The sequence below is a fragment of the Canis lupus genome, chromosome 12, assembly GCF_011100685.1.
Source record: "Canis lupus familiaris isolate Mischka breed German Shepherd chromosome 12, alternate assembly UU_Cfam_GSD_1.0, whole genome shotgun sequence".
NCBI lineage: Eukaryota > Metazoa > Chordata > Mammalia > Carnivora > Canidae > Canis > Canis lupus.
Window position 1 is genome coordinate 20,992,827 of NC_049233.1, and position 27,148 is coordinate 21,019,974.

The 27,148-nt window shown below is 41.8% G+C and overlaps 2 protein-coding genes across 4 annotated transcripts in view; one reads left to right on the plus strand and one right to left on the minus strand.

Annotated features, from left to right (window-relative positions):
- The window catches only part of ELOVL5 (ELOVL fatty acid elongase 5), a 75,092-nt gene that overhangs the window by 11,982 nt on the left and 35,962 nt on the right, over positions 1 to 27,148 (minus strand). For 2 of the 3 annotated variants that reach the window (XM_038554321.1, XM_038554323.1), the window contains 2 exons: positions 15,531 to 15,596; positions 12,347 to 12,534 (listed from right to left, as the gene is read on the minus strand). In XM_038554321.1, coding sequence (XP_038410249.1) covers positions 12,347 to 12,534; positions 15,531 to 15,588 — 246 coding nt within the window. In that variant the 5' untranslated portion in view covers positions 15,589 to 15,596. Of the gene's footprint in view, positions 1 to 10,938; positions 11,069 to 12,346; positions 12,535 to 15,530; positions 15,597 to 27,148 lie in introns of those variants that run through there. The other variant, XM_038554322.1, reaches the window with a different exon arrangement.
- Positions 18,362 to 18,712, plus strand: LOC102157175 (40S ribosomal protein S27-like). Its single transcript, XM_038554325.1, has one exon. The coding sequence runs from the start codon at positions 18,396 to 18,398 to the stop codon at positions 18,648 to 18,650; it is 255 nt and encodes an 84-aa protein (XP_038410253.1). The 5' UTR covers positions 18,362 to 18,395; the 3' UTR covers positions 18,651 to 18,712.

The following is a 27,148-nucleotide window of genomic DNA, read 5'->3' on the forward strand; positions in this document are numbered from 1 at the left end:
GAGGGTATGGTCTCCCCCCACCCTTCCTTCTACCCCATGGGGGAACCAATGAATTATCCTCTGTGGATGGAGGATCCAGAAAGGGAAGAATGGTTCTTGAGGAAATTTTCACAGGACTGCAAATGATAAAAAAGTAGGGCAACACAGCAAAGTTCTTCATGAAGATAAATGTATGCAATTCAAAAGATACCTTTATTTAAAACAATAGCCTTTACTTGGCAAAATTAAAAATTTATTAACCAGGATTGTCCTCATTAGACATGCTTTTTGAAATTATAGCATCTTATGAATTCAAAATTTACTGTTTTTGTTTGTTGAATCCTGAGACACTGTGGGTTGGTCTGCTTTTGCCAATTTTATTTTATTTTATTATTTATTTTTAAAAGATTTTATTTATTCATGAGAGGCAGAGACATGGGCAGAGGGAGAAGCAAGCTCCCTGCAAGGAGCCTGATGTGGGACTCAATCCCAGGACCCCAGGATTACGACCTGAGCCAAAACAGACAACCACTGAGCCACCCAGATGCCCCAAGCTTTTGCTAATTTCAGAATAGGATAGCTGGTTGTGTGCGTGCGCAGAGGTACAGATGACTGTATTCTTGAATCCTACCTAGGTAGGAGAGGGGATAGGCAAAGGAGCTCTCTGAGGAAGAGGAGGACTGATCTTTCCTTGTAACCCCTAGGTACCTCAGGGTAGACACAGACTGAGAATGGATGTTAACTCCAGCAGAAGGGACCTAGGTCTTTCAGAAGGCAGCCAGGCTGGACTGCCTTGCTCCTTAAGCTAATTACCTTAGAATTTCATTTGTTCCTCTTCCTATAAATGAGAAAGAAATGTCTTTATCTAAAAACACCCACCATCTCTAGAGGTTAAAGAACTCCAGGTCTTGGGCGGTGAACTTCCCCAATACTGAAGCATAAAGCAGGTACACAAACTAGAAGCTCTCATCCAGTGTCACTGCACTGCTCTGAGCCCACCATCCTCTTGTCCCAGGAGAGGCTTCCTGCGGCCCCTGGAGCAGTCCTCCCTGCCTCCCTCACTATTGCTACTCACCACTGTTCCACTGGGGCCCCTGGGCCTCCCAAACCACTAAGTTCTGGGTTTAAAACCCTTCAGTGACCCTCAGTGCCTTTACAAAATATTTTTTTTTAAAAGATTTTATTTATTCATGAGCGACAGAGAGAAAGAGAGAGAGAGAGAGAGAGGCAGAGACATAGGCAGAGGGAGAAGCAGCCTCGATCCCAGGACTCCAGGATCATGCCCTGGACTGAAGGTGGCGCTAAACTGCTGAGCCACCGGGGCTGCCCCTGCTCAGTGCCTTTTAAAACCCAATCCTAAACCATAGGTGCAGAATTCACATTCTTCCACCCCACCCCTGCTCCCCCCAAGCTGACCTTCCACCACCTCCCTGACCTATAGTCAGACGGGCCCTGTTGCATTCCTCACCCACCTCACAGTGGCCAAGAGCAAAGAGCACAGGTTTGGGACTCACCTAAAGGGCTTTGATCCCACGTTCAGCTAGGTGACCTTAGACAAAGGTCAGTATACCTCTCTACACACACCTCAGTTTCTTCACTCCCCAAATAGGATAAAAATAGCTGTCCTGTCTCTTAAAGTTGCCATGAGAAGTAAATGAGATGGATGGAGTGTACAAATGCTTATCCTACCCAATCCGGTACATAGGATAAACACAAGAAATGTTAGCAGTGACCATTAACTTATTCAACTGGAATGCTGTCTGCATCCAGGTATCCCCAACTCTAGCTCTTCAAATCCTATCTATTCTTCAAAGTTTGGCTAAAATTCTTTTCTTAAAAAAAAAAAACAAAACAAAAACTATTTGAGAGAGAGAGAGTGATTAGAGGGAGAAGGAGAAAGAGACTCAAGCAGACTAGACTCCCCACTGAGCATAGAGCCTGACATGGGGCTCAAATCCACAACCCTGAGGATCATGACAGGACCCAAGAGTCGTATGCTTAACTGACTGTGCCACCCAGGCACCCCTAAAATTCTCTTTTCTTCATGACTGTTTGCTTGGGAACTCCAGCCTGAAGTCTCTCCTTCTTCCTCTAACCTCATCCTGCCATGGCTTGTTGATATTTGTTCATATGCTCCCTTTCAGCCTTTATTGTTAAAGGGTCTGTTTTAAGCTCTTTGGTAAGCTCACAGAAGTGGGGACTGTGACTCCTGCACCCACAGAACCCAGCACGCTGACCTGTACACAAGAGGTGCTGAATATTGGCTAAACTGATGACAAAGAGTTCAAGGTCCTGCTTCTTACACCCTCCCACCACTGAGATTAAGGCCTAATGTATTACTCATAGCCAAAAAATACCTTCAAAAAGATAAAAAACCCAAAACCAAAAAGATGTCATTTCTGCTTTGCAAATGGAGAAAATAAAACATGTGAAAGTATTTTAGTGAAACTTGAATGACACTATTCATCTGAATTCTGTTCACAAGATGGAAAAACCAGTCCTCATCAAATGTCATAGTGGGGGGACATGGAAAAGTTGAATTCTCAAATATCCTTGGCTTCAGAAGGGATAGAGTAATTTTAAACATGAGGACCAAGCCCCTGAGTTATGTTTATTCATCTAAGACTCTTATCAATTCTCTATAGAATGGGCCAGTATTAGAAGGTTCTGTTCCCCCCATCTCCCATGAGAGGGAAACAGCATGGGCTCTGCAAGGCTCTTCCTTCTAACCCCCCCCCCCCCCCCCCCCCCCCCCCCCCGGGGAAACACATCAGTGGAGACAATGCTCTAGTCAAAGTCACCTTAGCTACCCTTAGAGCTTTCCCTTCAGGGCTCGGGCCTGGCTTCCTTCCAGAGAGCTGCTTTAGTCAGTTCCCCAGAAATTCAACACATTGCTGCAGACACTGCAAAGTGAGAAGGCCCAGGAGGCTGGACCACAGTGAGGCACCAAAAGTAGGAATATAGGTCTCTCTACCTTGGGCTTCTGGGAATCAGCTCAAGAGCTCGCAGGACTGTACCTCAAAAAAAACGGAGGCCAACAACAAACAGCTTGCCACCACCTGCACAGTTCCCTACACCACCAACTACTCTAAGAGCAACTGAGCATGCATTATTTACTCTACCTGGCTTTTCCCAAGTAATCAAAATACAAACAGCACCACTGCAAACCATATGTACTTTCTCCTTTCTGGAGTGAAGCAAACTTTAATTAGACCAAGAGCATGAAAAGAGCTGTAATTAAAGCCGAACTAGAAACTGTCTCTTCTTAAGGGTCAAATTCAATAACCAAAGGAGTTTTCATGGATCTATTCATTTAAAGTAGGGAAGTTAGGTGAATATCACAGCTAGGTCTGGATGATGCAGTTCATGGAGTGAATCACTTCTAATGGTGAGAGGTGACTTCTCATCTAACACCACATTTAGCCACAAATGAGGTATAATCTTTAGTATGATAACCATTTCCAGGGCACTCTCTGGAATTCTACCAAAGCATCAAGAAACAAGGTCATTTAACATTTAAAGAATAAGCAGAAGAATGTCATCTTGGGGGGACATACAGCCCTTCATCTCAATATCTCAAAATGTCAGAGCCACAAGATAAGCATTTTCCAAAGGGCTGGCTACTTTTAGTGTTAAGGGCTTGGTGAGCTGTGTGGTTATTACCCCCAATCAGATATATCCATCCAATAAAAGGTAATTAGAATACAGACTGTCTATACTGAAACTCAAACTGCATCTGTAAGAGGACCTCAGGGACATTTCCAAGTAACACCAAGTGTGCCTCACCTTATAAGTTAGGCATCAGTGATGATGGATTTGTTTTGGTGTGTTTCGCGTAGTACTTCTGTGTGTGTTTACAGTAGGGGAGTTGGTTCTGCTTTTTTTAATTTGTTGCATTCTCAGAACCAGTGTTGTGTGGGGGCTGGCATTTTCATAGCTTTTATTGTTTCTTTGTGAATGCCCAAGTGTGTATTTTTTAGACTTGGTACAAAAGCCCATGTTTTTAATAAGGAAACAGAGATGAAAAGTGATATGGGTGCCCCAAAGTCACATAGCTTTTTGGTGGCACCAATGGGACCAGCACCCAGGAATTCTGGCTTTCAGTTCAATTGCAATCTCAAACAGGAGTTCCATGCCCCTCTGACCTCCCTTTTTTTTTTCTTTTAAGATTTAAAAAAAAAATTATTTATTCATAGAGACACACACACACACACACAGAGAGAGAGAGAGAGAGAGAGAGAGAGAGAGAGACAGGCAGAGGGAGAAGCAGGTCCCATGCAGAGAGCCTGACGTGGGACTCGATCCCGGGTCTCCAGGATCACGCCCTGGGCTGCAGGTAGCACTAAACCGCTGTGCCACCGGGGCTACCCCCTTTCTTGTTTTTGAATCCTTAATAATTCAAGAGCACAATGGGGTACTACTCTATCCATGAAGAAATCATGGGAGAGTAGACTTTTACCTGAATCTTTACTTCAGCAGATGTTTGGTTTAAAATTAACCATCAGCTGCTCCAAAACTGAAGGTATCTAGTTCTTCCAGGGTTTAGCTGGCTGCTCTTGGCTGTGCTATTATGGAAAAGGGTCAGGTCAAAGCATGTGGCTTTGAATTTCAAATCTTTCATGTCCAGACCATAAGGATGCCTATTAAAATAATTTCACACTCATAACCTCCAAAAGTGTTTTGTTTTCCTTATGACCAGGAACACCCTTGGGGTTCTTGATGAATGGAATACTTATGGTTAAGTCATAAGGACAAGTTCTGTACACTAGAGAAGTCTTCATAACAAAGTACAGAGAAATAGCCTGTCCTCAACCCAACTTGAAACAGGCATTTTCCTCTGAACCCTAGACTGTGTCCTTTTATGCCGGCAGTCCTGTTCTCTCAATGCTCAGGCCTCCTGAGGAGTGGCTTCTGCTAAGTAGCTGCCACAATTGAACAAGAAATGTGCATTTGATAGTTCATGGGGTGTCAGTGGTTAGGGAGAGGAAAACCTTCAGCCAAGACTCAGCATTTTGAGACAGTACTGCCCAATGGTTTGAGGCACAGACTCAAATCCCAGGAACTCTCCCTCTGCAGAAAGTGTGCTAACAGTACAAGGAATAGGAAAGGAATTAGTCCAGTACCTGGCATAAGGAGGCACTATATACGTGTTTGCTATAATTGTAGCCAGATGTTTGCAATTTCTGCTTCCCAAGCACCAAAGCCCTTGACTAGGTATGAAGTGGTGTTGACTAGGTATGAAGTGGTGTTGCTCCTACTGTGCACCGATGCTCTGGGCAGGGCATCCTTTGCATAATTTAAAGAGACTTCTCCAGCCTACCTACCAGCTCTTGTTTTGCAGACTAAGTCTGCTCTGGTGACGTGTTCTTTGTTACACCAGTTGCAGGGCTAAGTTACCAAAGGCATGCAGGGTCAATTTAAAAAGTCAGGCCTAGCTTTGGACCAACTTCAAAGCTTGCACTCTACTGGAAGGGAATCCTCTCCCTTCTGCTGGATGTGAGGAGTGAGGGGAAGGCTGTCTGGGTTGTAACCTTTCTCCATTTGCCAAATAGAAGGCATTCTCTCAGGGCAATGCCAAACTGAGGGGAACATGACTGAGTGGGATGCTTCCACTCCCTGAGAAAAGTTTCCTTCTGAGCATGGAATTTCAGTTGCAAAGGAACAAAGAGTGAGAAATATGAGAAATATTTTAAAGGAATCATCAGCCTTTCTGAGAAGTATTAATCGCATCAGATGTTTCAACTACTCTGTACTTCAGTTAAATAAGAAAAAGCAGAATAGTAAGTATCTTTCTTGAAGTACTTTGGTAAACAATCTTTTTTTTTTTTTTAAATAAAATTCAAGGGCAGCCCGGGTGGCTCAGTGGTTTGGTGCTGCCTTCGGCCCAGGATGTGATCCTGGAGACCCGGGATCAGGTCCCGTGTAGGGCTCCCTGCATGGAGCCTGCTTGTGTCTCTGCCAGTCTGTGTGTGTGTGTGTGTGTGTGTGTGTGTGTGTGTGTGTCTCGTGAATAAATAAATAATAAAATATTTAAAAATAAAATGAAATTCAATAATCAACTACCAGGTCTTTTAAGTGTTTTTCCAAATCCAATTCCCCCACAATAACATTTCTATTTTAGGAGAGCCTGAAGGGAAAGAAAAACAAGAAGACAGTTTAGAATACAATGTTTCCAAAGCAACTGCTCTGTGGTTCTATCAGGATGTTCAAAGCCAGAGCTCAGGGAGGAAGAGGCTGTCAGGTGTCTGGGGAAATGCTTCAACTGTATCAACCCCACAATTACAGAGAGGTTAGAAGGCACAAGCAAAACACCCATCCCAGCAAATTTCTTTCATCTTTTTAATAAAGAAGCATCAGATATCTTCAAAAGAAGATTAAAAGAAAAAAAGTACTGACATCTGGTTCTGGCAATGCAAACTGAACAAAAGCAGAACCAACTACTCCACTATAAACACACATAGAAATGCTACATGAAACACACCAAAACAAGTCCATCATCACTGATGCCTAATTATAAGGTGAGGCCCCCCTCCCTAAAACATTCTTCAGAAAAGAGCAAGTTAGCTTACATTTAAGTCCTTTTAAAATCTTTCTTTTATTTGGGGAAGATACGTTACCTGAGATGACCTCACCCAGCAATACTAGCTTGAGATGCTTACCCAGGACACCAAACCATTTTGTTTTTAAAGAAGAGACTTAATGTAGAGGTATGACCTCACAGATGTTGCTGAAAGCAAATGGTTAAGTTTGAAGATCACTGTCATATCTAGATCATGGAGGAAAAAAAACCCTACAGTGTTCCTAGTATGTAATGGGAAAAAAAAAGAAAAAGTCAAGCAGTAAACCTGAAGTAATAAACGATATATAGTCATTTACACTAAAAACTCAATAGATGGACAGAACAGCAGAGTAGACACAAAAGTGTGAGTGAATCAGAAGAATGCAGGAAAGAGATAAAGAGGCACAAATATGCAAGAGAGGCTATGTGGAACAGGGGCAGTCTAACACATGTCTAACAGTGGAAGGCAGAGTAGGCCAGAGTCAAGCAGATGATGCCTGAGTACTTTCCTGAACTAATGAAATATGTAAACTCTCAGACCAAAGGCTTGTATGTCCTGAATGAGATCAATACAAATAGAAGACTGCCCAGGCACATAATTTTTATTTTTAAACTCAACAAGTACCCAGAACAAAAAAGATTACCTACAAATGAACAAAAATAGGACTGCAGCTGCTTCTCCAGAATAAATCTGCAAAGTGCTGAAAAAAAATAACTTAATCTAGAGTTCTATGCCCCAATTACAAACTATGCAAGCTTAAAGACCAATAAAATGATGCTCAACCAGAGACCAAGAGTTGAGCCTTCACAGGAAAGAATGACTCCAGAAGAAGGAAATGGAGCCTCAAAGAGAAGAAGGGATTTCACAGAAGAAAAGTGAGCACAGAAAAGAGCAAGGCCTGACTGTAAGACTATGGCAGTGCGGGACATTAGCAAACGCTGGGACAAAACACAACATGAAAGACATGGAAGAGGAGGATCAGTGAGCAAACTTCCAAGGACCTGTGTGACTCAGGAAGATAGAAATAAGAATTCACTGTAGGCTTTATGAAGTTGAGGAGGCATGTTGAAAACTTACGGGAACATTAAAAAAAAGAATTGAATAGTCATTTAATCAGTACAATGAGAAAAGAAATATAAAAATTCAATAGAAAGCATTAAAGGAGAGGAAAAGGACAAAAACACATATACACACAAAAAAAGGTGAAAGAAATTATCCAAAATAATCACTATGCTAAATGAAAATGGGTTACATTTCCCCACTAAAAGACAAGAGACTACCAAGACTCAGCCATTAAAGTTCTAGGTGTATGTTTAGTAAAAAAAAAATAATAATAATAATTCACATTTGCACAAGGAGACCAAGAGTACTCAGTACAACACTATCAACCAGAAACCTGTATGTCCATGCAAAGAAAGCTGCATAAAATGGTATAATAAATTCTAATACTGAAATAACACAGAAGTTAACTAAATTAATTAAATCTCCATGATTCAACATGGATGCATTTCAAAATATAATACTGACTAAAAGAAAAGCTATCTAAAAGAGTATTAAAAGTAACCATTAGCATAAATTCATAAAAATTTCTCAGAAAACACTATATATTGTCATGTGTGTTGAAAGTATAAAAACATTCAAAGAAACATGGACTTCAAAAGAAAGTTGTATCTGGGACTTTTTTGCATTTTTATATATTTTTTAAAGATTTATGAAAAAGAGCAAGCAGGGGAAGGGCAGAGGGAGGGGGGAGATGCAGACTCCTCACTGAGCAGGGAGCTGGATACCCGGCTTGATCCTAGGCTGAGATCATGATCTGAGCCGAAGTCAGATATTTAACTGGCTGAGCCACTCAGGTGTCCCTAGTATTTTCTTTTTTTAAACAAATAATTCAAATCAGTAATAAAAGTCAATATTTGTGAGGTAAATAGATATCATTTATGTGATTTTACTTTCCATATTTTGAAGTAGTTCTAAAATGACAATTTAAAATAGAAAATGCAAAGGGGAAGAAAGTAAGTTTTGGATTTGTGCCAATCCAGATCCATCTATCCAGTCAGTTATCAATCACTGATTTATTTATTTTTAAGATTTTATTTATTTATTCATGAGAGACACAGAGAGAGAGAGAGAGAGAGGCAGAGACACAGGCAGAGGGAGAAGCAGGCTCCATGCAGGGAGCCCGACGTGGGACTCGATCCCGGGATTCCAGGATCACACCTGGGCCGAAGGCAGGCACTTAACTGCTGAGCCACCCAGGGATCCCATCAATCACTGTTTTAAAATTGCATTTTAAATGTTCTGAATGTTTGAAGCTGTTCTCTCACCTATTCATAACACACAGTTCTAACGGCAAGGGAATAAACATAAACAAGTACTCCAAAAACAATCTTACTTGTAATCTATGATTTTCTTTGTTAAATAAAGTAAAACCGTGGTTTAGCCACTTGCTTTTTTTCTTTCGGCATTTGCTTTTTCTATCCTAGGGCTCATGATACATTTGGTGGAGCTATATTAACAAAGAGGAAACACTGAGATCACAGCCATTTTCTAAGCCAGTGATCTTCGTGTGAGGGCCAGGATGCTGAGGCCGCACCCACCACAGCACTTGAGTAGAAAGCCATGTGTCATGTTCCTTGGGAATAGTGGGAAGGTGAGAGAGGTTTAAGAATCATTGCTTAGTAGAGTAGTCCTCTGTGTGTGCTCCTGGCTTCACAGCGGGGAACTGATCCTTGCATAGAGTCCTTATGAGATAGAGACTGTCAAACAGAAGTGGCCTTAGGTCTGAAAGGAAGAGGGAGTTTCTTGGGGGGTAGAGACCAGAAGAATGAAAGAAACTGGTGTTGGGGGGTTTGAGCAGGGCATAACGTGCAGGCTGAGAGCTCAAAGTGTCTCCTACTCAGTAAAGGGGTTAGCAGTTTTTTTTTTTTTTTTTTTAAGATTTTGTTTATTGATTCATGAGGGATGAAGAGAGAGAGGCAGAGACACAGGCAGAGGGAGATGCAGGCTCCATGCAGGGAGCCCGATGTGGGACTCGATCCTGGAACTTCAGGATCACTCCCTGAGCCAAAGGCAGATGCTCAACCGCTGAGCCACCCAGGCGTCCCGGGACTAGCAGTTCTTAAGGCTCAAAGCCCAGCGTCCTGTACAATACTGACCATGCTTCCCCCGCAACTACTACGGAGTCCCATCCACAATCAGTGCATGAGACCCATGCTAATCAACAGGGACGCTCCCAACTGACTAAGCCACCCAGGGCCCAAGTCTAAATTTTTTCTATATTTTAAACTGTTTCACAGTTTTCAAACTATCATTTAGTTATTTTCCTTCTTCTGGTAATTTTAAAGTGACTCCCTGCTTTCATTTCTTTGTTACTTCCCTTCTTTCAAGATTAGTCTCCTTTAAGTGACAGTTAATTTTATTTGAATTAGCCTAGAACTTGCCAAGGCAGCTGTGAATTCATGCCACAGGATTAAATAAACACAGCTATCAACGACTACATATTTATTTTTTAAATTCCTTACAAACCCAAATATGTAGATAAGCAGAAAGGTAAATAAAGATTAATAATCAAGACCAGGCCAACTGTATGACCACAGGAAAATGGTTCCAGCTCTCAGGACATTTCTCTGAAACAAGGGGCCCAGGTAGGGTCCATGACCTTCTCAGTTTGTTGTCATAAAACTCTATAACTGCCCTCCTAGGTTTTAATATTCAATGGAATATAAATGCCAATTTAAAGAAAAAAAACAGTAGCTAAGATGAAATAAAAAATTTGACAAAGGATATGTTACAATGGCATTACTGATGGGCTTATGTAAGTACAGAAAAAAGACAAAAATGGAATGTAACAAGTAGTAAAATTTAGGGCTTATTTTCAACTCCGAAATACTTGATCTGGGTATATTTTTAGAAATTGGATTTAATTTAAGGAATGACTGCCTCCTTATGATTACTCTTTATGTGTACTAAATTGTGAGTTAAAAATGTTTTCCTCCAATGTTTATTTCTTAAGTCTCTTTATCCAGTGCTCAGACCATTCAACATCATATCTAGTTCTCACCAAGCTGTCAGAGGAAAATTTGTATTTCCTACTATGGTGCTTCTGGAACCCTCCAAATTCAGTCCTATGCACACAGCAGCAATTCATATACAGTACTTTTCTTCCCCTCTTTACCCAAGAATTATCCATTAAAGAGAAGTTAAATTATGAAGTTATAGCTGTACCTCTAGGGCTTGAGAAATGGCAGATCCTTAAGTTCTACAAGATTTAATAATCTTAAATATTTTGTCTCTAGAATATTGCTATACAGAACAATAAACTCTATAAAGGCTTTCTTAAGGACATGGCTGTATCATCTACCAATTATGGGAAAATAAACAGTTCACTCTGAAAAACCTGACAGCTTGTAGTTCTGTCCCTCGAACACAGATGTGCATAGTGCTGGGCCCAGGAGTCACTCCTGTGCACTGCCCCTGCCTCCAATCCTGCAATATCCATCCTGGAGGCTAATTAAACTGACTTCATTCTAGAATAGGATAGAAAAAAGTGGAAAAACGGGTTGTAAGCATTTCACAGAGTATGAGGCATAAAAGTAATGATAGTAGCATCTACTATTCTAACGATAAACTCTCTGGCTGGCTTACAAAACATCCATGGAGAACAAGGTAGACTTCCCAGAGGTGCAATCAGTATGTCTCATGATCAAACAGAGCATTCTGCAGTGGTGTATCCACCGAGACACTTTCTTGCACAGAACCACATGCAGACAGGGGGGCAGGATGGAGAGGCCTGAGGCTAATGGGAGAATTCATTCTTTCCTCTAAACACCCCTTTTAAGATTCATTTTAATTTCTCCCCTTCTCCCTTTATCTTCTTCTTTACTGCTCCTTGGAGAATTAAAGCCACAATAAAAACATAAAAATCTAAACGGGAATGCTTGCAAATGTTTACATATGGCTTAATTCTCCACCCAGAGATTTAACAATAGTTTTGTTGTGAGACATTTGTATCGTAAGCCTGAAAGGTGGAGTCCTCTTCCCTAAAAATATATACCAACTGTGTTTACCCTTGGAGGGCAGCTTTCCTCCCCTGTTTAGCTTTAAAACCTGTATTACATAACAGTGGAAAATAGGGAGGACCTAAATTTTGATTCCAATTTCTTTCATTTTTATTTCAGCTACAATGTTACGGTTTGAGATCATCAAACTTGGTTTTCAACATCCCAGTTACACAGAAAAAATAATTTGGCTCAAACTTACAGACCATTCAAATCCTAAGTGCAGATCTTACCATCCACTCTTCTTCAGCTTTAAAAAATGAACTTGTCAAATCTCAAAGCTATTTACAGTTATCAGATTAGGTGAGAGGCTGACTTACCAAAAAACACACCAAGCACAACTGCTACCCACTTCCTTCCTCCCCCACCTCCAAACAAGAATCCTACATTTATTAAATGCTTAATAATAAAATGTTCACAGATCTGTTTTTCACATTTTGTTCATTTTCCACTCTGTATTCTGTTTGCATTAAAGTATTTCTGGAAATATTTAATTATGAATATAACATGAAACATCAAAAAAGAATCAATAGCAAAAGCTTCTATTTTAGATATTCTAGAGGGCATATTTATATAAACAACTCTGACATTTTGAAAAATCAATTTTAAAATATACTAAAAGTGGATTAATGTATTTGCTCTCCCAGTCCACCCATCCCACCACCCCTACAATGCAGCTGCCCTTCTTCATTTAGGAACACAACAATTCAGGACAGTGATCAGAGCACATTTAAGGCAGACACTTACCTCACAGAACATATAGAGAGACAGCAATGTGAGGCCAAGGTTATATACCACTAAAATTCCCCGGCAAGAGAATGGCTGCCTATTCTTCATGTATTTTGGTCCCAGCCATACAATTAGTAAGTATATGACAGAGCAGATAAAAGTGGGTATGTAATTGTCCAGAAGAAACCATCCTTTTACTCTGGTATCTGGAAAATAAGAAAAGGAAAATATTTAGTGATAAAAAAACAACCATAATTTTTTTTCAAATATTAAAAATCTTCTCTCCCCATAATTTTATAATAGTCATCTAATACTCAAGTTCCTAAATGCCAACAAAGCAACTGGAAAGAAAGCAAGAGTTTTCAATATCTGTCATAAAAGGTGAGGTTCCTCGTTACATGTTCTGAATAACGTGTAGATCATGCATGGTTTTTGCTAAAGTAAAAAAAAAAAAAAATCCTTTCTAAGAATCATAAAGAAAGCAAGGAGAAAGCTAAATTTTCCACTAGCTATATTGGCCAGATCTGCTGAATGAATGATGCACAGGACAATGAAACTCCAGAAATGACAGTCTTTGAACTCCAAAGTCCTCACCTGAAATAAAGTATCTGCTAGCCTACCCAGCCAGCATGTGCAGACTCAGAGAAAATGGGCTATTTATCCAGCTCAACGACAATCAGTGATTAGAAAGGCAGCATTTGCTCTAAGTGCAATGGTCAGCAGCAGAGGAGACAATTTTTAGGGGGGGAAAAAAAAGGATGAAATATGACCGAGCAGTGAAGTGACTACTAAGGAACCTCCTGAGCAGCAGAAGCTTGAAAGCAAAGACCTACAATGATTCAAGGGAGCTACAGTGTAAGAGAGATCTCCCTTACTCACATCTTCTTTCCCCAGTGGGGATGAGGAAAATTAGTTCCAAGTAGCTGCCAGCAGCAATCTGACAGCCCTCTCCTCGGATGGGGGTAACCTCCTTGGCAGCCAGACTCCCTAGGTGTTAACCTATCCCTTGCAAGTCAACTTCATCCTGCAGCTGACTCCCAGGAAGCCACCTCTTCAGCACGTTTCCCTTGGCATGCTGCTTTTATGAACTCTCAAATCTTATCTGCCCTCCAAGGTCACCTACTCTGGAGCTCAGAGGCACATGCAGGTTTTGCCTCTTCCATCTTCAGAGAAGCAGCAGCTAGTGGGGACAGTCTCTGTCCCTTCTTCGACCTCCTGACTGGGCCATCCTGCTACTTTCTCCCATGCTTTTTCTTCTGATCTTGTAGGAAAAGCACCCATCCACTTGGGGAATGGATTGTCACTCTCCTTTCCTGCAGACATTCTACATTCTCCTAATGTTTCTCTGCAGTGCTCCTCCCTTGGCTTCAGAGGGAGATGCCCTCCACCTTCTCACTACTACTTATGTTAAGGTGGTGGTGTGTGTTAGGACAGTTCTGCAGAACTGGCGGTTCTCAGAAATTCTTCAGGGAGGTGGCTGGCCCCAGGGAACTTAAGGAAAAGGTTTCTTAATGCCTCGTGTTCTCAACTCTGGGCCCCGGTTATCAACTGTAAGAAAGCAAGTTCCCACTTAGCAACTAACATTAAATTGTTACATATGTTTGTGTGTACATATATATCATAAACACGATAAATACACACACAAAAACCTCCCATTTTCTTTTACTTAATGTTCTATTTTATACCTTGCTTTTTAAGTTTTATAAGGCCATATGTGCAAGTATCCAACCTCCTTCATAATGCCAAGTACTTCCAGCCCAACTGTGGCTCCAGCAGTAAATTCTTAGGGATCTAGCCAACCCTGGTAGTCCTTGCCCACTCTCTGCTGACTTGTTCAGACATGGGCATGTGAAGCAACTGAGGCCTCTGAGCTCCCAAGGAAATGACAGTTGGGCCAAAAGCCCTGTGGAAGAGTTTCCTTGTTCTTAAAACCATGCAAATGAACAGATTTTTTTCCTCCTCCTCTGCAGGTGCTGTCTGGAGCTTCTGCACCATCCTACAACCATGAAAGGCAGAGGGACTTTTCTGAGGACAGAAGTGCTGATGTACTGAGAATGCAAAGTAGAACATGACAAGAACAAGTGTTCTGGTCTCAGGAGTTAGTCAATCTTGATAATGTAAACCGATCATTTTTATTATTGTTTCATCCATTTAATATTGGATTCGTTTCTCCCATAAAGTTGGAATAAGGCATCACTGTAACACAAATAAATACAAGATGATCTAATTTGTTTTTTTTTACTTGGCTGAACACTAATTTACTCAACCTGTTTCCCTCTTGATGGGCACCTAGATTATTTCCAGTCTTGTCAAGCAATGCTGGAGGGAACATACTTATTCCTATCTTTGCATAACTGATCAAGATAAGCCATAGGATAAAGTCTTGGGAGTCAAACAGCTGAGTCAAAGGGCATGTGCTTCTTGATTTCAAAGGAAGACACAATTACCCTCCAAAGAGGTCATACCAATTAGACTCTTTCTCCACATCATTACTATTACCAAATACATTTCATTTCTACAACACTAAGTGATGAATTCCTTTTCCTGTTTTCTTTTGTACTTGAAAAATCATCAGTGAAACTCAAAATATTTTCATCTGTTTAAAAGCTTCTTGCAATTTTTAAATGACCCTTCCTATGAACCTAATGAATTCCTTCTTTATAGATACATCAGGAGACATTACAGATGACGCTCGAAGAAATCAATATGGAGTGGATTTACTTCCTAAAAGGAAACAAACGATGAAGTATAAAAAGTGAGGTCAGGTGCATATATTACCCATCGAAGTGACATAACATGAAAGGACATTAATATGCCCTTAAAATTGTAAAAGGGGAAAAGTTTTAAATTACTCCAGCAGTACATCTTGGAAACTAATCTCATCTGGAGACTCACAAGAACTGAGGAAAACACACCACCAATGATGGTGAAATCTGCAGCATTTTCAGGCTGCAAGCTTTCCAGCATGATCTGATCCCCAGCTACAGTCAGCAGAGGGTCACAGCAGCTGTGTCTCTGCTCTGATAGCCAGGAACACTGTACTACTTCAAGACCGTTGTCACAGGACTTCTCCAGCCCCTTGTTATCCAGGACAAAGCATTAGTCTTATCACAGAAGACACTAATGTTTTCTAGAATCTCTTCATGCAATATTTATAAGTGTCTATAAGGGGAGGAGAGCAAAAAAACCAAAACCACCTTACCTCGGGGGCCTAGTAATGCCTTGAAATAGGTACTAAGTGATGCATCAAAATTTTCCATTTTAAAACCTATTAAGAAAAATAGACATTGATTAATCTCTACTCAAAATGCTTTTTATACAGTTTTATCATAAAAGAACAAGAACAAACCTTTTCAAAGGATATACTACAGACAAGGTTATGTGGAAACTTTTTTTTTTAACTCCCCAAGTAATTTGTGTGCTAGGTCTAATTTGAAAATCACAGGGAATACAGAATCCCGTGAATTCACTTTATAAATGAAGTGCCAGTTTTCTGAACTTCTTTTCACAGTTCCATAAAAATGCCTTCCGCGAAGCTGGAATCTCAGTGGAGAAAAGAGTGGAACTGGACTGAGAAAGGTGGCAGACGGGAGAAGATCCCATCTGGGCAAGAACCAAAGCTTGAGGTAAGCTTGTCTGTAGCCAAGATAGGATGAGCCATGTTGGAGGAAGGAAGTCCACAGTGAGGAGATGGTTTCCTCTGCTTGCTATTTCATTAATTATTATTTAAAAATATTTCATGTCCATGGTAAAAAAAAAAAAATCAAATATTAAAAACGAAAAGAGGCGCTAAAACCAAAAATCTCATTGCTTCACCCCAACCACAATTCCAAAGCCCCACTGTCAGAAGGAACCTGATGGTAACATTTCTTGGACATACCTCGAGATTTTTCTCTTCTGAGCACAAACGGCATCATGCCAATGGGTGTTAAAATTGTGGATTTCAACCCACTACTAGATGATTAGGTCAACTTAGCATTAAAAAAATAATTACAATAATAATAATCAGTGCTTTACCCTAATGAGAATGAATATTTTCATAAATCTTTCATAATATGTTACTGTATCATATAAGTATGATATATGTAAGTACAATGTACTCTGTTGTGATATAAAATATATTCTTACTATGGAGGTTGCAGTAAGATAACAAACAAAACAATGTTATATCAAGAAGAGTACATATTACTTACTTGCTTTCACTTAAAACATCTTGGAGATATAGTCTCCTATCAGTAGTTATAGATTTACCTTCATCTTCTAAGATTTTATAGCTCCTCACATTTGCCCCCATTTAAGATTTACATTTACAGTACAGCTAAGCATCTTTTCATATGCATATTGACTAGATTTTCTATATTAAAGTTAGAAAGTATATATTTTCAATTTTCCTTGTCATTACTCTTAATAGAAATAACCACAAATATTTTTCTTTCCCTCGGCAAAGGCAAAATTGGTTTTATTAACTAAGTAAGCTGTTAATCATTTAATGACACTTCTCTTCCTTGGCTTACCACACCGAAGTATATGTATTGTTTGGCTAATTTCATGGATAAACTTTATCCATGGACTCTAGTAGTTACAATGATGTTCATCCAGCCTACAGTGAGACAGAGACAGGTGGAGCCATCAAGAACACTTTGTAAGAAGTAGTTACCAGTCTTCTATAACTACTATCCTTCCCCCCAGGGGTGGGAGTGGGGTGACTCCTTCAACCCATGGCTGGAAACCAGAAACTTACCAACTTCCACACATCCAAGTGCCAACAATTATACACAATCACAGTGCTATATCACTTCTGAAATTCCAAAATTAAACAGCTTTTTAACATACTGCACTCCTAAGACCATTCTGGTCCTGATCCATTTTCCTGCACCAGACTAAACCTCTTCAGGGGACAGAAATTCTAGAAAATCTCAAGAATTGGTTAAGCTTTACACTCCCTAAGCAGAATTCCTCTTAAAATGGGTACCATCTTTAAATAAGAAATGCTTTATCTATTAAAAGTCCTACAGTTAGGGACCCCTGGGTGGCTCAGCGGTTTAGTGCCTGCCTTCAGTCCAGGGTCTGATCCTGGAGTCCCAGGATGGAGTCCCACATCAGGCTCCCTGCATGGAGCCTGCTTCTCCCTCTGCCTATGTCTCTGCCTCTCTCTCCCTCTGTGTCTCTCATGAATAAATAAAATAAAATAAAATCCTTAAAAAAATCAAAATAAATAAAAGTCCTACAGTTAAAAAACAATTCAACCATACCTAATTATTTTTTTCATCATCTACTGAAGATCATCTAGAACACATAAGTTTTTAGAAGACAAACATCATGTTTCTGTGAAATTGAAATCACTGATACAATTTAACTTTATCCACGTATATGGAGGTCAGGGATTCCCCTTCACCGTCAACAAAAAGCAAACAAGCATAAGGAGGAGCAAGGTTATAAACACCTTGACTACTGGACTGATGACTAATGGACAAGATGCCCATGGGGGGCAAATCCACTTTCTTCCAAAACATTTTAAATCTAGATTCTGCTTTTACTTAATGGGTATACAGCTTACTAACGGATCATATTACACATATAAAAATCAGGTATTAAGTACAAAGTAGCTGAGAGCAGGTATACAGGCATAACAGGCCAGCAGGGGATTAGGTGGCTAAGTGCTGGGCTCTTTATCAGACCACTTGGGTTTGAAACCCACTTTGTCCACTTACTAGCAATGTGACTCTGGACAAGTTATTTAACCTCATATCTGTAAAATGGTGGCAAATGTAGAGGAATTACTTCAAAGGTTAAGAAGATCAAATGATTTAATACACATACAATCCTCAGAGCTGTGCCAGGCATGCAATAAGCCCTCAATAACAGTTTCCTACTATATGTATGCAATGAGTTCAACTATGAAGTTGAGAAATACTGCCAACCATCTGTGGCCCCTCGTGCTTCTTAGCAGGGACACTGCAGAGTTCTATACCTGGCCCATGTACTTACTCAATGCCATCAATGAGCCCCCAGTCATCAAGATAACCCACCCACGCCTTTCCGGCGGTGACGACCTCCCCACGAGAACATGCCTCTTGCGAAGGATCTCCTGCACCCATCCGCGGAAGAGGAGAAGAGGAAGCACAAGAAGCAGCGCCTGGTGCAGAGCCCCAACTCCTACTTCATGGACGTGAAGTGCCCAGGATGCTACAAAATCACCACCGTCTTCAGCCACGCACAGACGGTAGTTCTGTGTGTCGGCTGTTCTACTGTCCTCTGTCAGCCCACGGGAGGAAAAGCAAGGCTTACAGAAGGATGCTCCTTCAGGCAGAAGCAGCACTAAAAGCTCCCTGAATCAAGATGAGTGGGACACTATCCTAATAAACAGATTTTGGATTAAAAAAAAAAAAAAAGAAGATAACCCACCCACAATGTTTTCTTCAATGTCCCCCACAAAACAGCAATGGAGGGTGGGTGAACTGATAACATGACATGAGAGAGGGGCTGATCAATATGAGGCATTATCTAAAGATGGAAGACAAGGCTAAAATGAATGTAGTAATGAGCTACATAAACATCAAGGACCTACTGTGTACAAAGGATCGTTGAGCAGGGATAAACACAAAAGGAGCATACCTAGACACCTAGAACAAACTAGACATTTACAGTGCGGAAAGAAACCAGATGCTGGGCAGCCTGGGTGGCTCAGTGGTTTAGTGCCACCTTCAGCCCAGGGCATGATCCTGGAGACCTGGGATCGAGTCCCACGTCGGGGTCCCTGCATGGAGCCTGCTTCTCTCTCTGCCTGTGTCTCTGCCTCTCTCTCTCTCATGTCTCTCATGAATAAATAAAACCTTAAAAAATTTTTAAAAAAAATAAGAGACCAGATGCTATAACGCAAAAACAAAACCAAAGTAACCCAGCAAATGAGTAGACATTAGAATGATACATACAACAAACTGTATAATTAATACTAAGCTGTAAAGTTAATATTCAAATCATTAGGAAAACACCTGACAAAGCAATAAGGGAATCATTCTAAGTTTTAACCAAGAGGCCTTCCAGAGGAGCTATAACCAGTTTTGTTTTGTTTTTTAAATGTAAGGAGGATACAGAAAAGGTGGAAACAAGTTAAAAAAGAAAAAGTAGAAAATGAAAAGGAACTGATCTGTGGGATGGAATTGGGAGGTGGGCAGAATGTGAGTGGTCTTAGAAAAAATTAGCCCCAGGAACCGGTATAGCGACCTAGGAATAATGTCTAGGACATCATTCAATTTGAGAATCTAGGCTAACATCACAGTAACAGAAAAGCAGCTTGATTAAACATAAGGTAAAATTTCAGTCCAAGAATCCTGAAGCCAGCAGCAGGTTACCAAAAGAAACTGTGAAATTTAGTATTTGGAGATATTAAAGAATTCTGTTACAAGCCATCTGTCCTGAGTATTCCCAGTCTAAACCCATCCTGAGCAGAGGCCCTTGGAAGCTGGCAGGCACAGGAACACTCTTGTGACTAAGATGGAACATCTCTACAAAAGCATACACACAAGACGTGATTTTTCTCGGTAAGAGCACATCTGTTCTTAGACTGCATTTCTCCTTCACTTGAGAATTCTTGTCTTAGTTTGGCAGAACTTTTCACAAGCAAACTTAGGAACACAAGGGTGGCTTGGTGGTTGAGCATCTGCCTTTGGCTCAGGGCATGATCCTGGGCTTCTCCCTCTGCCTATGCCTCTTTCTCTGTGTGTCTCATGAATAAATAAATACAATCTTTAAAAAAAAAAAACACTTTAGGAACATATGAAACAGCTAGTAAAACATTCCCTGAAAGAACATATACGGAGAATAACAAGAGAGTGGCGTGTTACTCTCGAAATGTCTATAGTGAAAGGGGAGAAAAGATGGCACACAGGTCGTCAGTCAGTGGAGTCCAGATCTGTGAACCACAGGTCTGATTCTGGGCTGCACTCTGACACGTTAAATGCTTCCCCCAAACTCCCCCTCTACCACACTCACAGCTGGATGCGTACTGTAACCCTGTCAGACATAGGTGTTTGTTTTCACACAGGTTACCAAGAGACAGTCGCCAAAGGTTTACTTTCATCGTTTACTCAGCATAAGCTCACGTTTCTGTCTAGCCAGCCGTGTATCCAACACCCCTCTGTACCATGTATTCACTTTCTCACACGTCGTGCACTTCCCAAGTGCCTACTATGTGCCAGGCACGTAGGCGCTGAGGGATGCAGCAGGGAACGAGATGAAATTCCAGGCTGGCAGAGAGACATGCACCTATAGTATCTGTTATGTAAACTGTCAGTAAAAAAGTAATACAGCAGGGGTGGGGTGGGATCATGAAGCATGATGTACTCTGGAAAATATAGTTAGAGAATGCAGCCCCAAGAAGGTGACAAGAGAACAGATACCCGAGAGGGGCAGAGCATCAAGGCAAAGGATATCCCAGTTAGCAGAACAGGTGAATACAAGGGCCCCAAGGCCAGTGCGTGCTTGGCATGCTCCAAGGCCACGGGGTAGGCCAGGAGGAGGTGGTAGTGGATGGCAAGTATGGGAGTCCTCCTGTCCTCCACTCCCTGCCTAGCACCCAGCGCTCACTCGGTAGTGGTCCACAGAAAGCAACCACATGGCACAACTTGCAGACAGCATGTGGCCAAAAGGCGAGGAAGAGAAGATGCCAAGCCTTAATTGCTCTCACTGCCACTGTCCCCTCATGATCCTGACTGCAGCCTGCTTGCCAGCACCATGCCCTTTTTCTCCTCATCTTCCTTGCTGAGCCGTAGGCATATGACAAAAGGTTTCAGCAAATTAATTCTTCACTGCCAGGCGGGGCTGGCCCACCCTGCTGGGTGAATCAGACACATGCTGAGTGGCCTGTGGGCCCGGCTCTACTCTTTTGTACTTTTCTAAAGGAACAGGAGAAGCAAAGGGCCCTGCAAAAACCCTTGACACTTTGCCTAGTGACCTGCAATCATGGGAACAGTATGATCCACTTTGCACAAGACATTCAACCATATTGCCAGGTCTGTGGCCTGCCTGATTGCTGCAGGGCCTCACTCTTCTAGGCGGCCCGTGGGCCAGAGATATTACTTCTCAACCACCTGAGTCACTGTACTGGCAGCTCGGGCAAGCCAGGCCAAGTGGGAACACAGCTGCTCCGTACAATTGTACTAGCAGGGACCAAGCCCAGGCACTGGGCCCATGGTAGAAGAGCTTTGGTCCTAAATGAAGAAAAGAACAAGCCATTCTTTGATCTGGCCAGGAAAGGGGGTGGTCAGGATCTCCCAGGAACCAGATCACACTGACACCAGGCCAAGCATCGCTTCCCTATCTTCCATAATGCCAAGTCTCTGATGCCCTCTCAACCTTACAGGGCTTCCCAGACTTACAGGCCACGATGGGAATAGGATCTGTCAAAAAAAAAAAAAAGAAAATCCAAGCATAACAGTATTCAAAGTATTCACTAGTTCACAGGCCACAAAGAAAAGATAATGACATTAAAAATGGGAAAAGGATAGAGATCAGAGACAGGTAACTTAGAATAGAATTTAGGGGCACCTGGGGGGCTCAGTTGGTTAAGTATCCCATTCTTGATTTCAGCTCAGGTCATGCTCTTAGAGCCGTGAGACTAAGCCCTGTGTCAAGCTCCGTCCTGGTGTGGAGCCTGCTTAAAATTTTCTCTCCCCCCTCCCCACCCCCTCTTAAAAAAGAACATATTTTATTTTATTTATTTTATTTTTAAAAAAGATTTTATTTATATTTATTCATAAGAGACACGGTGAGAGAGAGGCAGAGACACAGGCAGAGGGAGAAGCAGGCTCCCTGCAGAGAGCCCTATGTTGGGGGGCTGGATCCCTGGACCTGGGATCTGGGATCATGCCCTGAGCCGAAGGCAGACAGACGCTCAGCCACTGAACCACCCAGGTGCCCCCGGAAAGAACTGATTTTAAAGAATTCCTCTTTTATGCACATTTTCCAAAAGACAGTTGCAAGCTGCCTCTTGCTATCAAATTCTAGAGTGTTTGCGGTAACCATGTAACTGTATTACAATTGTGCCTCGCCGCAAGTATCTAAGAAAATTAATTAATGAGCTCGGAGCCTGACAACGTGGGGGTGGATCCCAGAACTCCAAGACCATGACCTGAGCCTAGGTCAGTTACTTAACCCACTGAGCCACCCAGGTGCTGCGAATCACATGTTAATTCTATGTCCTGCAGCAAGTTCCTGCCGCCACACATACTAAGAGTGGTAGGACACCTGAAGCCTGAATGCAAGAGAAACATCAGAACTACCACGGCCTGAAATGCAGAAACCTGACCATACTGATGCAAGCAGAACACAGAAGGGCAAAACCTCATCCTCCAGAGAGAGCCCTGCTCCTGTGGAAAATCTGTCAGCTCCCTCCAGGAAGAGTATGTCCAGGTGAATCATTTGTGTGAGGTTAAATAACCACTAGTGTTCTCTTTGATCTAAAGAGTTTGCTGGAGGCTTGTTCAAAAGAGATAAATAAAAAGACACCACATTAAGCTTTAAGCAAATCAGTTGCGCCCCCCCCCCCAGCTTTCCATCTGGCACCCAAGAGGGACCACAAAATGTGAGAGAATGGGAGGGGGTGACAATAGAAGGGTGCTGGGGTTAACGAGAGATGGTGTAGAAAGTTGCTTCCTTCACAGCTCTCAAGATGAGTTTTTGGTCTCGCTGAGAATGCAAATGCTATCATCTTGGCTGTTTATATCTGCAGCAGGACAAGGGGGAAGGCTGCTCAGAGGCTGAAAAGTATGAAGATCTTAGGGCAAATCTGTTTTAAAAGACATCAAGATTTTAAAAAATTTTTTGCTATAGTGAAGAAAGTTGATTTCCTAAACTCACAAGCAGTAACGATCTCTAGGGTCAAGTCTTGGCTTTGCTTGCTGCTACGGCCATCGTAGGAGGCAGCGGGCAGTTTGCTGTGAAAACTGCCTTGCCTGTAAAATCAGTCAAGTCACATGGCCTTTGGCTTACAGATGTGTTTACTGCAGATATTTAACTACTGTTTAGTAGAACTTCCTCATCATATGCTGTTTTATGCTTTGAATGGTCACAATTCATCTAAAAATGAGTCAACTGAGCTGACGAGCTACGAGGGGTCAGGATGAAATCTGCCTCCACTTTCTCTTCTCCTACCCATTCATCTCTTTAACAGTCAACTTGTGTTAGGCAGGCATGGGAACATTCTTCAAGTTGGCTGCCAATAACACAAAACATTAAATAGTGCTTTAATTTGGGAGTCACAACACTCTTTCCTGAATTTAAAAAGGTTTTTCTAGGTTGGAGAAAATCAGCTCCAGAATGAGAGGAGGAACGTAAACCATACCTTGCTCAGAAATGTCAAAATATAAAATATAAAAAACACTATCATAAAGACCGTGAGGGGAATGATATCTAAATGCTAACAAGCTTTCAGATACGAAAGTAAACTGACAACAGAATTCCTTTAGAATGCTGGCATTTAAAAAAGTGATAACTCCGGATTAAATAAATCTTGGCTCGAGAGACACTATCTGCCATATCAGCACTGTTCACTCTGCCAAACCACGAATCTATGCTGCTTCTTTTTTCCCTGCAGGATTCCCATACTTTCTAACCTCCATTCTACGGGCATAACAATCTGACACAATCATGTTGCTTACCACACTTCACCCAAGTAGAGAGAGAACACAGTCTTACTCAGGGCTTTGGATAAATAATTGCAAAAGGAGGGCACGACAAAGGACTGTTTCAGGTTGGCTCCATGGTTAGAGGCAGGTGAACAGCCTCACTCTGGAAAAGTGTTCAATGGGGGGTGGGGTGGATTTTAAATGTTGCAATAATCAATTTTCCTTATTACAAAGGTAAGATTAGGGATCCCTGGGTGGCGCAGCGGTTTGGCGCCTGCCTTTGGCCCAGGGTGCAATCCTGGAGACCCGGGATCGAATCCCACATCGGGCTCCTGGTGCATGGAGCCTGCTTCTCCCTCTGCCTATGTCTCTGCCTCTCTCTCTCTCTCTGTGTGTGTGACTATCATAAATAAATAAAAATTAAAAAAAAAAAAGGTAAAATTAGACAGGTCAAAAGAGAAGTGCCCATCTCCCACTCCTTAGCTGCCCACCAGTTATTTAAGAAGTACTATTTTTTTTTTTTTAAGAAGTACTATTTTAACCACTGCTGGTTAAAGAAGGACTCCAGTGGAGTCACCTCTGTGGCTTTGTTTTTAAGTGAATCATCTGTGGATCTTTCCTCCCTGCTGTCCCTTAAGGTCTTCATTTCCAGCCCCATCTCCAAGGCCCAGATTAGATGTTGCAAAGACTCCCCATTGGCCACTTGCAACTTTGCGGTCTTGACAAGTCAGTTAGCACATATCAACTTCAACTCTGACAGGACTTGCATACTTAGGTTTTCAGGTATTATGGGAACACACTTTGCACCTCTAGGTAAAGCCCAAGTCCCTCAAAGGGCAAGTATTCCAACTTGTTCTATGCATACAAAAATTATTTATTGGTGATACCATCACTGAGGAGATATACCTGCTATTATAAAACGGAAGAGGGTGTCAGAGAGTGATACACATGAGCCCACAATGGCAGCTTCCTAAAACATGGACTAAATCCTACTTACAGAAGGTGTTCCCCAGAGAAGAGCTCTGCAGTGCTAGGGATTTGGAACTCTAAGGGAGTTGTTCTCCTCATAAGATGTGAAAGATACAATAACAAAATACCAAAATGCTTAACACACACACCCCCTCCTTAAAGAGTAGAAGGAATTTCTTCCCCACTCAGTAGATGTAGATAATTTTTTCAGCAGTAGGAAGGAGGAGAGTAACATAACCTTCAAACTTTTTTTCTAGGGGAATTCTTATTCACAGTTAAAGAAAAGAACGTGCCAACAAATTCAAAGTCCTTTCCCAAGTTCTCAGAAGGAGGATTAAAGGACCCCATACACTACCCCACTTACCCAACAACATTTGGAGAGGATTGGCCAAAAAAATTACTCTTATAGAGTTTTATTACCTTAAAGATAACAACTTTATTCTCACTTGTTCACAAAAGAACAAGAACGGGTAATGATGACTTCTGCTTAGGTGAAGCACCCTGTCATCTGAAAAAGACCATGCTAATCTACATAGAGAACATTCCTTGCTGATGGATGAAGGCTAGATTGCTGCAGATGGACTTAGAACTCTGCTCTCTAGAGTTTTGCTGACTAGTTAATCCCCAGAAGGCTACAGTGAGAAGGCAAAAGATCAAGTGCCGGGATTCAGTCATCCCCGTGACTAGTTTTATTTCTGTGCTCCCAGTAATTCTCACAGAAGAACTGTCCTTCTCTCTACTAGTCAACAGAAAGGCGCCTGACTCACTGAATTAACAAATACTTAACAAGTGCCTACCATGTGCCAAACAGCATACTGCTTGATCAGGAAATGACAGCGGATATGGATGTGATATGGATGTGACCCCATCTTCTTGAAAGGTATAGCAATATACAGTGTGCAAAGATAACTGTGAGTCAATCACTTCTGGAGAACAGTGATTAGGAGCCTATACTCTGGAGCTATACAGCTTGGGTTCAAATCTCTGCCCCATCACTTAACTGGCCATGTGACCTTGGGCAAGTGACTCACTCTTTCATGCCCTGGTTTTATTATTTATAAAACAAATGAATTACAGAGGCACCTGGCTGGCTCATTCTGTAGAGCATATGACTCTTGATCTTGGGGTTGTGAGTTCAAGCCCCATGATGGGGGTAGAGGTTATTTTTTAAAAAATAATAAATGTTCTATAAAGAACTTATTAAACTCAACAGCAAAGAAACAAACAATCCAAACATGAAATGGGCAAAAGACATGAACAGAAGTTTCACAGAGGAAGACACAGACATGGCTAGCAAGCACATGAGAAAATGCTCCGCATCACTGGCCATCAGAGAAATACAAATCAAAACCACAATGAGATACCACCTCACACCAGTGAGAATGGTGAACATTAACAAGACAGGAAACAACAAATGTTGGAGAGGATGTGGAGAAAGGGGAACCCTCTTGCACTGTTGGTGGGAATGTGAACTGATACAGCCACTCTGGAAAACTGTGGAGGTTCCTCAGAGTTAAAAATAGATCTGCCCTACGAACCAGCAATTGCACTGTTGGGGATTTACCCCAAAGATACAGATGCAGTGAAACGCCAGGACACCTGCACCCCGGTGTTTATAGCAGCAATGTCCACAATAGCCAAACTGTGGAAGGAGCCTTGGTGTCCATCGAAAGATGAATGGATAAAGAAAATGTGGTCTATGTATACAATGGGCTATTACTCAGCCATTAGAAACAACAAATACCCACCATTTGCTTCGATGTGGATGGAACTGGAGAGTATTATGCTGAGTAAAATAAGTCAATCGGAAAAGGACAAACATTATATGGTCTCATTCATTTGGGGAATATAAAAATTAGTGAAAGGGAATAAAGGGAAAGGAGAGAAAATGCATGGGAAATTACAGTGAGGGCGACAAAACATGAGACACACCTAACTCTGGGAAACGAACAAGGGGTAGTGGAAGGGGAGGTGGGCTGGGGGTTGAGGTGACTGGGTGACGGGCACTGAGGGGGGCACTTGGGATGAGCACTGGGGGTTATGCTAAATGTTGGCAAACTGAACTCCCAATAAAAAAATTAATAATTGGGGATCCCTGGGTGGCTCAGCAGTTTAGCGCCTGCCTTTGGCCCAGGGCACGATCCTGGAGTCTGGGATCGAGTCCCACGTCGGGCTCCCAGCATGGAGCCTGCTTCTCCCTCTGCCTGTGTCTCTGCCTCTCTCTCTC

Bases quoted from the DNA above. Each gene is read 5' to 3' on its own strand.
- LOC102157175 (XM_038554325.1), top strand. From the start codon at position 18,396: ATGCCTCTTGCGAAGGATCTCCTGCACCCATCCGCGGAAGAGGAGAAG.